General features: G+C 41.3%; 1 protein-coding gene across 3 annotated transcripts in view; it reads left to right on the top strand.

Moving 5' to 3' along the window:
• grip1 (glutamate receptor interacting protein 1) overlaps nucleotides 1-15332 on the top strand; it is a 46573-nt gene that overhangs the window by 5929 nt on the left and 25312 nt on the right. For all 3 annotated transcript variants that reach the window (XM_085435806.1, XM_085435805.1, XM_085435804.1), the window contains exon 2: nucleotides 14857-14937. In XM_085435806.1, coding sequence (XP_085291932.1) covers nucleotides 14857-14937 — 81 coding nt within the window. The remainder of the gene's footprint in view (nucleotides 1-14856; nucleotides 14938-15332) is intronic.

Here is a 15332-nt window from a genome sequence, read left to right as displayed (position 1 = left end):
ACTTTTGCAGACTAGATGCTAAAAGCTAGAGGCTAGATGCTACCTGGATGCTATAAGCTGGAAGCTGGAAACTGTGTGCCTGAGTTTAGAAGTTGGAGGTTAGAGGCCACAAACTGGATCGTTAGATTGTTAATATATATATAATATTAATATGAAACTACTAGTTTGGATGTATGTATTAAAAACTACACAGTTAAGTCCTGAAAAATATGATGGTTTGAGTTAAAAGATAACTTATTTTCTTGGTTAACAGTGTGATGGGTCCTTTGATGAGTCTTGAATGTTTGTTGCATACATGCTGTGAAAAACAATCACTGTGCTGACTGTGACTGTGCTAAAAAATGTAACAGTTCTATCCTCGTGAAAATGAAGAAATACAAACTTTTATTTCCCGTTTCATGATTTTTGTAAGTAAGAAATCAAATACCTGAACCGAGCTGTGGAGGAAAGACTTTTTGTAATTATGCTCTACAAAGCTAAACTAAAACTTTCACCCCCAGGGGCAGCATTTTGCCATTTTTTTTTCTTTTGCCACATCACTATTTCCTCAGGTGGATTCTATTGTAAATAAGACTATACTCTCAATGCCTGTTTGGCTCATGGCACCATCCTATGGTGCGAGTCGGTATTACGGGAAAGGGTGCCCCAGATTGAGTTCAAATGCTGCAGATATCCTTTCGACACAAGACACAGATGTTTTGGATATAAATGGCCTGTATTTATATAGCGCTTTACTAGTCCCTTAGGACCCCAAGGCGCTTTACATATCCAGTCATCCACCCATTCACACACACATTCACACACTGGTGATGGCAAGCTACATTGTAGCCACAGCCACCCTGGGGCGCACTGACAGAGGCGAGGCTGCCGGACACTGGCGCCACCGGGCCCTCTGACCACTACCAGTAGGCAACGGGTGAAGTGTCTTGCCCAAGGACACAACGACCGAGACTGTCCAAGCCGGGGCTCGAACCGGCAACCTTCCGATTACAAGGCGAACTCCCAACTCTTGAGCCACGATCGCCCCTATAGAGTCATAGAAGTTGTTTCAGCACACCGTTGATCATTAATTGAAGAAGTTTTTAAGTATTTTAACTCACTGATTTACCGTTACTGCCATTACAGAGTTGGAGGATTGTTTTGTGTTGAACTTTGGTGACTGGTTAAAATGTATTTCCATGATTTTCCCGAAGCGTGTGTAGGATGGATGTAGTTCTTTGGTGTTTGTCTTCTGGTGTTCTTTGAAAAAGGAAAAGATTAAGACACCCTAAAGGATAAACCATCACATAGCATATAATAAAATCATTTTTTGTTGCAGAACAAAATGGACCTGAACAAAAAAATCCTTATTTTGACATGAGAGAACGGGATGTGCAAAAACCTAAAATCATTATCCTGCACCACTCAAAACATGGGAAATGAACTGGGGGATCATTAAACCTAACATCAACCAAACTCATGTGGAATAGGTGACCAGTCAAAACTAATTATTGCATATGAAAGGTCTTCTTTTTGCCTATATTCGATACCAGGCTCATCTTTTAGCTTTGATTCCTGTTGAGTCATAAAAACAATCTCATATAATCATTTTGTAAAAACATAAGCAGAAACAATGAGCTGATTCTGGAATGGTTCAGGTGGGAGGAATGACCTGAAGCTGTCCTTTAACCTCAATGTGTGGTTATATCTCTCCACTGTTTGTTTCATCACTTCACTTAATCACTTATATTAATAAATAAATACGAGAATATTGAGTATTTTTAGCCTTGTATTGCCAGTTTTGAGGGGCACAGGTTAAAAGTGTTGGTCTGCAGCCTCAGGCCACACCTCTAACTCACCTGTCCCTCTTGGGCTTGCCCGCCGCCCGGCCGCCATCTCCTCTCCGTGTGCTCGTTGATCTCATTACATGCTGAAACATTACGATGCATAAATTTGCACCTTAATGAAGTGACTGTAACACGGCGAAGAGTTCACAGCAGTTCTGTGCTGTGTGAGGCTTGTTGACACAGAAATATTTGCTAATTAAAGCTTTAAATAAGGCCCTCATTAGCATAACTGGTCCTGTGTTCAACATGATGGAGATTAAAGAGGAAAACGGGCTGCAGGAGGGAAGGCTGGCCCTCGAATAGTAATTTTGTTTCTCTTTTTTCATCGACTCTTGCTTCGGATTTTTCTGATGAAGTGGTGAAACCGTCCTCCTGTGTTCCCGGCTGCCGTTAGCTCTGCCATCACGCCCACATGCTCTCATGTGTGACTGCGTTAGATCCTCTCGACTCTGCCGGCCCACGTTTCCTTCTTTTTTCCATTTGCTCAGATTGAATCCGTGGTGGTTCGGAGGCGGCGTGCTTTTCGCCGCTGGATTATCTTTGCAGCCAATGAACACGCTTGACCAGAGAGGCGGAAAGTAGAGCAGAAATCCACCTTAATTAATCTGCAGGCCTCTCGGGACTCACAGCACTTTCTCCACATTATTTGGATTTGATGTTTAATTAGTTCTTTTAAATTAAAGAACAACGACTTCCTCCTTTTCTTTACTCTTCAGAGTCCTCAGAGTGTTTCCAGTTTATTAGGTACACGTATCTCAAACTAATGCGATAAATCCTGCTTTCCTTAAACTTCAATTCTCAGCTTTTGTTGGAGCTGCTGCTGACTTTTGTCTTTCTAATATTGTACTTCCTAGCTTTCTAATAATTTGAATTTTACTTTGTTAGCACATTTCTGTTACAGTGTCACAGATGGGCAGAACTGACTGCATATGATTACTTAACCAATGGTTAATGTGGTTACTGGGTAACTGTTAATAGTTAAACAGCTAACAGTAACATGAGCTTAATCAAAGCTAACATTTATAAGTGTTCAATATTTTATGTTGTTCAAACAGGATCTTTAATGACCTCCTGAAACTCTTTCTAAAGTGTTGATCAGTTTTTTAAACTCCTGTTCACATAATCACCTGCTAGTGAGGGGAGGAGCTCTGTGTGTTTAGCTGCTGGTGAGGGGAGGAGCTCTGTGTGTGTTTAGCTGCTGGTGAGGGGAGGAGCTTTGTATGTGTTCAGCTGCTAGTGAGCTGAGCACAGACATACTTAGCTCCTCCTCACTGTTATTGAGAGGAGGCGTATATGTGTGCTCAGCTACTAGTGAAGGGAGGGACTGTGTGTTCAGCTGCTAGGGAAGAGGGGAGCTTGTCTGTGCAGTTGCTAGTGAAGGGAAGGGCTGTGTACCTGTGTGTTTGCAGCAGTTCTTGGTTGATATCGATACGGTTATGAATAAGTGTCTTATCTGATGGATACTGCCAGAAGGTTTTAGTATCATTTAGTAATGGAGTATACATTTTTGTGTGTGTAGAGCGACTTTCATTTAAACGTCCCTTCACAGATTGGTGTTTTTGAGACTAACGCTTGAGTGCTTTGCTGTAGAAGAAAAATAAAAGCTGACTTCATTGTAGAAACATTTAATTCTTTGCTATCTGCTAGTATGCACATCCTCTTGTTCTGCTTGACGTAGTTAACCATTTCTTCTCCAAACCTACCTTCAGTTGTCAAGTCAAGTCAGTAGAGCTGCTTTCCAGCTGTTACAATGCATCTTCTCTACTGAGATGAAAAAGATTAATTTCAAATGATAGTAAGTAAGGAGCAGTAAGTGGGAACAAGGCGTGTTTCAATTTTGTCCTGACTACTTTGAATAACCTTCAATAAGTGGAAATTCAGCATTGATATCTGCTTGAAGGGTCTGACAGCAAGTGTGGCGGCGGCAGTGACAGTTCATCCCATCTGTTCTTCACACACACGTGAACCCGTCAGTCTGACTGCGACCGTTAGCGCTAATTAAAGGTTTGCACATCCGTCCTCTCCTCTCCTCCCCCCTCCCCCACCCACCTCTGTAACGGCATCATTAGCACTCTGAGTGTTTTTGTGAGTGTGTGGGGGCATGTGACGATGGCACAGTGACTCAAACTCATGTTTAACACACACAGACACAGACACACACACACACACACAGACACACACACACTACATGTCAGGGTTTATTCTCTGATTTGGTTGTTTTGAAATGCTGCCGGCTGTGATGATAACCTGTAGTTGTGTGTGTGTGTGTGTGTGTGTCTGTTTGTGCGTGTGAGCCGGTGTGAACACTTCTTTCATCTCTCAAAAATCAGTCTTTGTGCAGCTCGGGTCGCTCGCTCTCTCCCCTCAATTATTCATCAGCTTGTTTCCATGGTAACAGCTGCAGCCATTCTTGTGTGTGTGTGTGTGTGTGTGTGTGTGTGTGTGTGTGTGTGTGTGTTGACATGAGCAGGACGGGCTTCAACACTTCATTATTCTGTGTTTTATCAGTGATGTGGGGCTGTAAACAGGACGTTCTGCTTGTAAAGTTTATATTGAATGTTTTTGTGTTTTAAATCAAAGAACGTGTGTGTGTGTGTGTGTGTGTGTGTGTGTGTGTGTGTGTGTGTGTGTGTGTGTGTGTGTGTGGCATTCATTCAGTGTGATTCTGACACAGAAAACAACAGAAACAAGACCACATAAAACCAGAACTTGAGCTTATGATCTCACTGTGGGTCGATAAGACTTTTAGATCATGTTTTGTTACCATAATGACTAATGTAAAGCTTCAAAACATGTGCTACAGCCAACATAACGAGGGTGATGCTGACAGGAGAACCGGCGTTTCTTGTTGATCTCAGTTTCCTGACAAGTTAAAAACTTCTACAGAGGAAAGACGATGGCGTAAAAAACCCTCCAAACTAAGGACCATTTCACCTTCCTTCTTCTTCATCCTCATTTATGCCCGTTTATGCCCTTATTTTGTTCCTTTTTTCACTGTATTATTTCCCTCCCCGATTCCCTTTTTCCCATTTTGTTTTTTTTCCTTCTCTGTTTTTTGGATTTATTTCATCCCTAGTGTTCTCCCATTTCCTGTCTATTTTCTTTCTTCTTTCTCACTCTTATGCTTCCTTCCTTTTTTCTCACCTTTCATCCTTGCTTTTTCTCCCTTCCTCCCCCCCCCCCCCTTATTAGTGTTCTGTCCCTTTTTCTTTTCACTCACGTCCTTTCTGTTTTTTTCCTCAGTACTAAAACACATCACAGAGGGTCTCCACTCGTCCTGTGGCTGTTGTGATTCTTCTTTTTTTCTTTTTTTTTCTGTGTTTCAGGAGTTTGTCTGTTATAAAAAGCTAAATAAATTCATGTTGCAGTTCTTGCTGTTGTGCTGCTGCAGTGTCTCCAGCAGGAGGCGGCAGAGATCAGCAGCAGCATGCCTCATTGTAAATAACATGAACAAAAATGTCCTGATATAATAACTGTGCGTGTCTCTTTCTCACTCTCTCTCTCTCTCTCACTCACACTCACACTCACACACACACACACACACACACACACACACACACACACACACACACACTGACCCGCCTTCACTGCAGTTATGGTAACATCACTGTTAATACCTTTAATACTCGCACACTGACACTAATCCAGAATAATCTGCATCTGAAACACTGACCTACATGTCTGACCACTTCACTACCTGCTACTGGACACGCCCCCCAGGAGCTGACCAATCATATCATGTAAATCAGACCAGCTGCGTATGCTGAGTGGTAAGGGAAGGCTCTGAAGTACCTTTACAGCTCCCCGTTGAGCGATTTTAAAAGGTTTATCTTCGTCACCTCGCTCCTCCTGCAGACAAATCTGTTGCTGTTTGACTCCTGAAAACTGCGGCGGTGGCCGGAGGGCTGCAGACTCAGATTCCTCTGATTAAATTTTCAGTTTTAAGGGTTTAAACTCCGGTTTACACATCACAAGCTGATGTCCACAGAAACACTTTAAGGCCCAGTGTTTTTCCTTTGCCTTGCACTTCATGCTTCCTTCTTTCACTCACCATTTTGCTTTCCTTATTTCCTGCCTTTTTATTTATATCTTCACTTTCCCATTTCCTTCTTCATTCCGTTCCTTCTTAGTTCTTCATTATTTGTTTCCTTTCACACTTCCTTTCGTTTGCTTCCTTCTGTTATGTTTCAGTTCCTTGCTTTTCTTTTTTCCTTCTCCACTTTCTCATTTCCTTCCCTCCTGTTTTGCTGACCTCCAACCTTGCTGTTCTTTATCAATTTCAGTCCCTCTTTCCTTTTCTTACTTTAATTTCGTTCCCTTTGCTTTTTGTTTCCTTATTCTGTCTCCTTCTATCCTTTATTGCATCCTTCCTTATTTCATTTTATCTTCTTTTCATTTATTTCCATCTCCTTTATTGTTTCTTTCCTTCCTTGTTTCTTTTTCCCTTCTTTCTTTAATGTTCTTGCTTTCCTTTCATCACATCCCTTCCATTATTCCTTGTCTCCTTCAATTCTTCCCTTTTCTTCTTCCTACCTTTCTTCCCTTATTTTTCAGTCCTTTCCTCCATCCTTCCACTTTTCTCCTTCAATATGTCCTCCCTTTCTTCTCTCATTTTCTCTCTCTCTCTGTAATCCTTTTTCATCTCCATCCATCCATCCGCTTCTCCTTTTCAGGGTCGCGGGGGGCGCTGGAGCCTATCCCAGCTGTCATAGGGCGAGAGGCGGGGTACACCCTGGACAGGTCGCCAGTCTGTCGCAGGGCCAACACACAGGGACAGACAACCATTCACACTCACATGCACACCTAGTGGCAATTTGGATTATCCAATTAACCTTTTTCTTATTTCTTTGCTTTTTTCCTTCTGTTCTTTTATGTTTGTTCCTCCATTTTTAATTTTAATAATTTTCTTCAGGTCCCTTTTTCCATCTTCCATTTGTCTCCTTATCACAGTCGCACATCAGAATCCTTTTTATCTATCCTTCCTTCCCTCCAGCTGCACAAACACACATTACAAACCAGCACAGAGATATGGCAGCCTCTTTCCTCCCCTCCTCCTCCCGCTCCTCTTCATCCTCCCATCTGCGCAGACTCTTCCTCCACCCTCCCCCTCCCTGATTTTATGGAGGCGCTTCACATCTGCAGCACACTCTCTCTCTCTCTCCCTCCCTCCCACCCTCTCTCTCGAGCCTCAGGAAGCGCCTCGATGATGGTTTCTGTTTGAGGAGGAGGTCGTCGGTCATTCGGTCGTTTGCAGACGAGAGAGCGAGCAAGAGGATTGGGAGGTGTAGGGTTTTTTTTGGTGGCTGCACGTCTTCTGCATGGCGCTGGGGGGGAGGTGGCGCTCGGCTCGGCTTCACCATGATCGCCGTGTCGTTTAAATGTCGCTGCCAGATCCTGCGCAGGGTGAACAAAGGTAGAGAGACACAGAGGAACACTGGGAGGAAGAGAGAGAGAGAGAGAGAGAGAGAGAGGATGTGTGTGTGATGGAGGAGAATTTCATGTGCAACATACATGCAGGAGTGGTCGAGAGACATTTGCTGTAAACTGCTGACATTGAAAAGAGAGAGAGTGGCTTGTATATGACCAACGCCGGCTGTAAGTGTGTGTGTGTGTGTGTCTGTGTGTGTGTGTGTGGTGATGTAAATGATCTCCTGATGGATTCATTCAGTCGATGGCTGCAGGTTGCTGTGGGGCGAGAGACCCCTAGAGAGAGTGAGTGAGCGAGCGCGCGAGCATGGGGTCCTGTTTTCATGAATGTAATATTCATGGTTTGTATTAACAGGGAAGAGAAAGCAGGGCAGGCAGAGCCTGAGAGAGCGATCAGGATTATGAAATTCCTTCAGTTTGAAGCTTCAGGTGTCCAGCGTCTAACTTTATTCATCAATTTAGGCTGATCAATTAAATTTCATGACTCATTTGAGCATTTAAAAAAAAAAATTATATCTATCTTTCCTCCATGCACAGTCCCTCAATCGTATTTGAAAAGTTAAGCTTTTGCCTTTTCTGTCTTGTGTTACCTACCAGCAGGCGGCACAAGTCGCCGCTGTGGCGGTCCTCGATGTCCTGAAAGCCTGTCCTCCCTTGGTGAGATGAATTCGGTGTCTGCCGCTGTAGACCACAGCTGGTGATGGTGGTTCTACATGGCCACTCTAACCAGAAACTGCAGCAGGTGGAGAGCTGGTTAACATGTTACTCAGCTGAACAAGGACTGCGTCACCAGCTGCAGTCTAAGACAGCTGATCTGGAGTTTGTTCTCTGGATTACTGAATATAGAAACAGCTGTTTTTAATTTCTCATCCCTGAACCATCTAGTTTTCCTTATTAAGTTAAGCTCAGTTGTTGTCCTGTCATGTTTCCCTTCTAGCTGGCTGTACATTGCTGTTGTGGCGGTCTCAGTCTGAGACAGTTGACCTGTAACTCATCTACAGAATGGCATTAGGAGAATGTTGCTCTGCTATTTTTATTTTCCCTCGTTGGAAGAAAAAGTTGCTGCCCTTTCCGTCTTGTGGTTTGCTGTTGACTAGCTGTACGTTGCTGTTGTGGCGGTCTTCAATGTTCAGAAACTTCAGTCAAACTCTGTCTCCTTTCTTGAACTACTAACTGTTTAACCAGCTGCAGTCCAAGATGGTGGAAGCCTTGTTTATATTTCTTAGTGGACCTGACAGCTGAGCAGTCATTCCTGTTACACTTCTTTCAAGTTTATTTTAAGTCCATTGCCTGTAGTGCATTATAGTTAACATTTTTAGAGCTCAAAAAAGAGGCTAACATGTGTACAGTCACATGGACCCTTGTGGTCACCGTCTAATAATCAAATTTACGTACTCAGACCTGAGCGGGCTTGTGAACATTTAACCTTGAGTTTGTTCATGAGAGGAGGTTTCTTGTCCCCTTGTTGAATAGACTCCAACTCCAGCATCTTGGACTGTGAGGTAGGTGGATGCTCCAGTCAGACAAGTTGGATTTGTGCTGCTACAGTAAACTCAGTCTCTCATCCTGCATTCCAGTACACTCCAACTCCAAATGCAGCTATAAGCAGTATTTGCTGTTTCTACTCTGGTGATCTGGTCCAGGCTAAATTAGATTCAAAGTAGAAAATGCAGCAGGTGGAAAACTGGTTACCATCTCCATCTGTGGTTCTAGACAATAGAGGTTAAGTCCGTCCATGGGACGAGAGACTGACTGTAGACGCCTCTGATTACTGCTCCATTTGTCATCCTTGGACCATCTTTCACTTTTATTTTTAGTTTATTTTCTGCTGGCCCTAGTGTTGAAAACGCACTAGTGTTGCCCACCAACAGGCTGTACAGGGCCTCGATTTCTTCAACTTCCTCTCCAGAGGGTCTCTATCTCATGATTAAACAAGCTGTATCTGCTCTGTCTCCACGTGCACCTGGTGACAGTAGCTTGTTCCACTTTCAAAAGTTGGTCTAAGCAAAACCTGCAGGAGGTTCATGTGCTGCTGGGCACAAACACAAATTCATTGTAAATCTGTAGGAAATGCTGGATATCATGTGGATGAAGGTGAGAATACCAGATGAAAGTGTGGTTTATTTCTGCAGCAGCTCTGTTTTCCTTAAAACCTCTAAATTATTTGATGATACACTCACCAAACCTGTTGTTGGATCCACGCTAGTCTGTTATCTGACAGAACTCCTCACACTCTGATTCCATCTTTAGGTGGGCTGGATACTTAGTGATACTATTATACCCAGCATAACAACAGTATCAGTACTGAGATTCTGGGCTGTATATATAAAAATGGTGTAGTGATGAGGTAGTAAAGCAAATCTGCATTCTTTCTAATTGCCACCAGTGGTGAATGCTTTGGTTCTGATATGAAGTCTGATCGTATTGACGTCTATGAGAAAATCAACCTTTTCCTGGCTTCATTTACAACCTCAGTAAATGCTTTTTTGATCAGTTTATGGTTTCATTCAGTAATTTCAGGTCATATTTAACACAACATGAAGTCCAGTTTCTAAATTATGTGGCGCTCCATCACTTCATAAACAGGTGAAATAAACTGTGAGGTTCACATATTTGAAGCTTTTAAATTGGTGACAAAGGACAAAAAGCTGCTTTAGTCGCTGACGTCCACATCTTGAGGAAGGAGTTCAGAGAAATTCAGCAGCCACTGTTTGGCCTCCACTTGAAAGCCAGGAAAGTTTGACTCTTCTTGGATTGCATGAGTAGTTTGTTCAGTTTGTTGGCAGCAGAAGACATGGAGGAAACCTGGCTGGTCTCAGAGTGTTATCTTCACACAGCTGGGTTTGGCTCTGGAGTCCACCCAGCCTCTTTGATTTTTCTTAATTATGGAAATAAGAAGAAACACTTGAACATGCGGAGCCCTGTCCTCAACTGGAAGCCAGTTAATCTGGAAGAGCTGAAATCCTCCTTTTCCAGTAAATTAGACGAGGCTTCGATGACACCTCCTGCGCTGAGATAATCATACAGACAAAGAAAGTTTTACCCCTGCTGTGTTCAAAGTCTTCACAGCTCTGGTTTTCCTTTGATAGTTCTGCTGTTTGTATTTGTTTCTTTGGGAGATTTGACTTCTGTTCAAGGTCTGCTGAAAGTTTGAGTGTTTGGAGAAATCTTTGAATGTGTTGTGAGGAGCGTTATAAATATAATTAAAAATTGAGCTCCAGCTCTCAGTGGATATTAATTATACAAGTGAAAACACAGTTCAGCTTGTGGCTGTAAAACCTTAGATGTCAGCTTTGGGAGGTTTTGTAAATGAATGTAAGTGGAAGAGGTTTATTTTAAAAATCCATGAGCTTGGCTGAACATCCATGTTTTTCAGGTTTTTAAATATCAAAGTAGAGAGCCAACATGTGAATTATCTGAATAAATAAACATCTGCTCAATTGTACAGAGAATTACAGCAGTGATTAAATTTGTTGGTGCGTAAAAGTTAAATAATTAGTAAAAATGCCATTAAAACATTTTGGTTCATTTAGCGGTGCCAGCTCATTTGCACATTAAAAGATGTTTAAAAACGTAAAATATAAAACACTTTGCACAGTCAGTACTGACAATTAACCCAAACGTGTGCATAAACCTTTAATTAAAAGTAAAACAACGTCTGTGCTCGGGAGGTAGGAAGTTTAAAAACTTGTACAAAAACAAATACATAATAATTTATGCTTAGGAAATTTAACAGTTAATCTCAGCAAAAGGTTTCCTGCTAGTTTGATAATTGTTTCCTCTTTAGAGATGTGTCAATAAATGTTTTATCTTCTGAAAATGATTAACAAAAAATAATAAAAGTCAAGACTAACAGATTATGCAAGAGAATAGTCTGAATTGTATTAATAAACAATATGTAAATCTAGTAAAAGGTATTATATACATAAACCTCATATACTCTCATATACTCTTATTGTTGATATTTTTATATATGGATATTTACCATTGCTAATGCATCGTCACTTATTGTTTTATTTATTTAGTTTTGTAACTCAAATTTTTAGAAATCTTTTCATTTCCATCAAAGTATCTAAAACACATTGAACATATTTACAGTCTGGGTAATTGGAGAAAAAAAATATTTAAAATATTATTTTAAAAATAATAAATTAAATGATAATAGATGAATACAATTTTTAAGTACTAGTGTTTGGACAGTGGTTCCAAAAACTTAGTGGAGGCAGAAAATGGAAAAGAGCACCTGCCTTTATATTCTGTCAGTTTCATATTCCATGTCAGACCACACTTCCTTAGTCTTTGCCACCACTGATTCAAAGGATGTATTTATAGAAAACTGATGCTGATTGAGCTTCCTGAGACAGATTTAAAAAGGATGATAATACGTTTTGTTTATTACTTACGATAACTGCTGTGCTTTTCATGCAGCTCCTCAGCTGTAAATATCTCCATGATTCACTTTCTGCTAAACCCCTTGAATTCTTGAAAGGACTTAAACACATTTGCTTTATATAGATCTCCCAGTTTTCTAATACAATACATTTCTCACCCGTAGGTGGCATTTATTTTTAACATTTTCTTTTTTTTATTGTTGATTTTTCAGTTTTATTGCTGTCATTTTAGTTACCTTTAATATTGTTACTTACCTAAGTAGCATGATGTACAGTTTTGTTTTGCTGTTTACTGCACATCCTAGCTGTTTATGATTTTTATTACATATAATAATCATAGATATATAAAAAAAAAAAAAATTTTGCAGACGTTTGTGTATAAAACATGTATATTTTTTTGCGTTTTTCTTAGTTTTCTTGCATTTATTATTGTTACTCTTGAGCCCTTTCATTTATAAATTTTTACTGTTACCTGTCTTGCCTGTAGGTGGCGTTGTGTGTAATTTGCATTTCTATTGCAGCTGCTTAGTGATTCCTTATTGTCTGTTAGTGGTGAGGGCATTTTTGCAGACACATTTGACTGGTTGCATTTGTCTTGCCTGTAAGATGTGTTTATTATTATCAATATTGTTGTTGTTGTTGCTATCATGGAGTCTTTTTTTTTTATATGTACCATTTCACAGCTACTCGTATTTTTCTTCCCTGATTGGACTCAAATGCTGGTTTCAGATGCTTGATATTTAAAGATGATGCGTGACCTCGTTTAAAGAACTGCAGCTCAGTAATAGGAGCTAAGATTGTGTGCATGTGTGTCACAGGAGATACTGCAGCGTGTAGAATGTAGTATTATCCAGTATATGTGTGTATATGTAGATTGCACTGTAGATGGAGACAGAAAAAATGAGCTGCTGCTGCTGCTGTCCTACATCTGGAGGAGGAGGAGGCTTAGCTTTCATCTTCAGTTTGTTATGGTGTGTGTGTGTGTGTGTGTGTGTGTGTGTGTGTGTGTGTGTGTGTGTGTGTGTGTGTGTGTGTGTGTGTGTGTGTGTGTGTGTGTGCGCGTGTGTGCGTGTATTACTCATGTTGTGGGGACCTAATTCTGTTTGCATGCTCATTTTGTGGGGACTCGACTTTCTTTTTGGGAACAAAAGGAAGTTCCCGAGTGAGATTTTACCATAAAGACTTGGTATGAGGTTTGGGGTTCACGGTAGGTTATATTCAGGTTATATTCAGGAGGTGAATGTAACGTAATGGCCTCGCTGTGTTTCTGAGCTCAGCTGCTGGAACCAAACAGAATAGATCCGGAGCAGATTAGAATAAATTAGAATGACATAAAATAGAGCCAAACGCAGAACTAAAATAGAACAACACCACACTAAAGAGGAATAAAAATGAGACAAAACTGAAGATTAGCATTTAATTAATAATAGAAGTATTCACTTCACAGGCAATATGCGTATCTTCCCGAGTTTTCCCCTCTTTCGGGTGGATCGTCAGATTTAATAAGAGGGTTTGATCAAATGCTGTTCAAGCCTGTACCTGGTGTCAGGTGCAGTAGATGATAGGAGAGTCTCACCTGTTGTAAACTGGGAATAAACAGTCAAACCACTCCATCCAGATATATCTACATGACATCATGCTTTTAGCGTGATGACATCACCGGCGGGATCTCCCGGTGGGCTGCTGAGATTGGTGCAGACTTAGCTGGACCACCTCTGCTCTCCACAGGGATTGGTCGCTGTGCTGATGAGGTAACCGCTCTCTGGCTGTGGCTTCTTTATTCATGAGTTGACAGACTGCTCAGCAGCTGTTCAGGCTGAGAGCAAGACACACCAGTGGTCAGGAGAAATCTCCTTCAGAGCTTTGCTGGACGATGATGATGAGTAAAAGAACCTGAAGGCGAGCATACTAACGTGTTCGCTGTTTAGCTCATCCCTGATATGTTTTTCTGTGGTGGAAGCTCTGCACTGTCTGATGATGATGGTGAGTACAGATGCATTATGGGAGCCTGGTGTGGGGATACTGTCTGAGGTAATCTGTGTCAGAACTCAGCAGGTTTAATTTTAGAGTTTCACAACTAGTTAAAGGAAGCTTGGTTAAGCTTCTAAACATAATGGATAATGAAAAATAGTTAAAGGATGAACAGTTTGACTTTTGAAACCAGTTGGATGAATTGGTGGAGCATTTGAACCTGCTGAAGGAACCAATGAATTTTTATATATTGGAAACGGCCACTGGTTGTATATTTGTATAGTTTAAATTAAATTGTTGGATTAACTTTTGAAATCTCCTGTTGTCTCCAAAACCAGTTGATTGAACTGGAGCTTGCTAAAGGAAGCAGTCAAGGAAAACCAGTTTGCCATTTTAGTCTGGATCCATGTAGAGGACGTAGTAAAGCCTCTTAAACACTTTAGGACCAGGAACTGAACCGTCTCCATTTCAATTAAAGGAACTAGTTGCTTTTTGAATGTAGGGGCAGTGAAAGCATTTAAAAACAGTGATGAGAACTGGTAGAACCTCAGAACCAGTTTGTGGGACAATTGTGGAATATATCCAGTTAGATGTACCGCCAGGTACACTGTTGATAAACTGGATATAGTTTAGAATCACTTTGAAGGACCAAAACTTTGGAAACGCGTCATGATTTTTTGTGAGGTATATGTCCAGCTAGAGGTGGTTCTACGGGTTTAAAAACAAGTCAGAAAAACCGGGCTGGTTAGTAGGTTTGAATTGGTAAGGGTCGCTTAGAGGAAAAATCTGAGCTTGGAGACCAGTTGAAGAAATTGGTTTATGTTTATACCCAATTACAGACACTAGTGGAGTCTCCAAACCAATCAAACAGACCATGTTGATGAGATGGTAGAGGTCAGATACCAATATTGAGGAAGGTCTGTAACCATTCTGTCAAAAAATCCCAACTATTTAACCAGTTTTTAGGAAAGGCTTTAAAACTAGTCAAAGGACCCGATTGATCCAGTTAGATCTGGTTAGAAACAAGTTAGAGTAAATGGTTAAGGTCTGGTACCTTCTACAAGAGGAAATGGAGATTTGGACTCAGTGCAAGGTGATGATGGGGGTTTATATGCCATCAGAGCCACTGTGTCCAAACTATTGAAAAGAACCTGCCTTATGAGGCGTTACTTCTAGCTACTGGAACCAGTTAAAGTCTGGATCCAGTCTGTAATATTCTTGCATGTCTCCTTGTGTTCCAGATGAAGGGCCGTACACGAAACACTCCGCCGGGTCGCGACCTCCAGATGGAGCGCTGGCCATCAGGAGGCAGAGTATACCAGGTAACAAACATTTTTATAATCAAAGTGTCTGAATCCACCAGCTGAGCTCATTAACACAGCTGAAAATAGAGCACGCTCAGAAACAGCTGATGTTTCCCATTTTGTGACCTGAAGAGGAAGATGCTTGCAGTCGCAGTTTATCTCCTCCCACCTGGAGCTGGTGTCCTACTTGTGATGTCTTTGTGCTACAATCAAAAATTCTGTGAGAATAAAAATTGCATCACTGATTTGGAGAGCCGTCAGACTGACGTCAGAGACAGCCTAGGGATGATATCGTAGACGTCAGAACTTCAGTTTTAGGTCTTTCCTCAGCTCTTAGTATAAGTGGGTGCCTTTGCTAGATTAGAAAGACTTTGAGGGACATAAGTGTACTGTGATTGGTCAAATGTATCAGT

The sequence above is a fragment of the Copadichromis virginalis genome, linkage group LG17, assembly GCF_057382275.1.
Source record: "Copadichromis virginalis isolate Kocher_CV1m ecotype Utaka linkage group LG17, C_Virginalis_male_GT1.1, whole genome shotgun sequence".
Lineage (NCBI taxonomy): Eukaryota > Metazoa > Chordata > Actinopteri > Cichliformes > Cichlidae > Copadichromis > Copadichromis virginalis.
The sequence above is the reverse complement of the archived record's forward strand: the minus strand, read 5'-3'. Positions and strand labels throughout refer to the sequence as shown.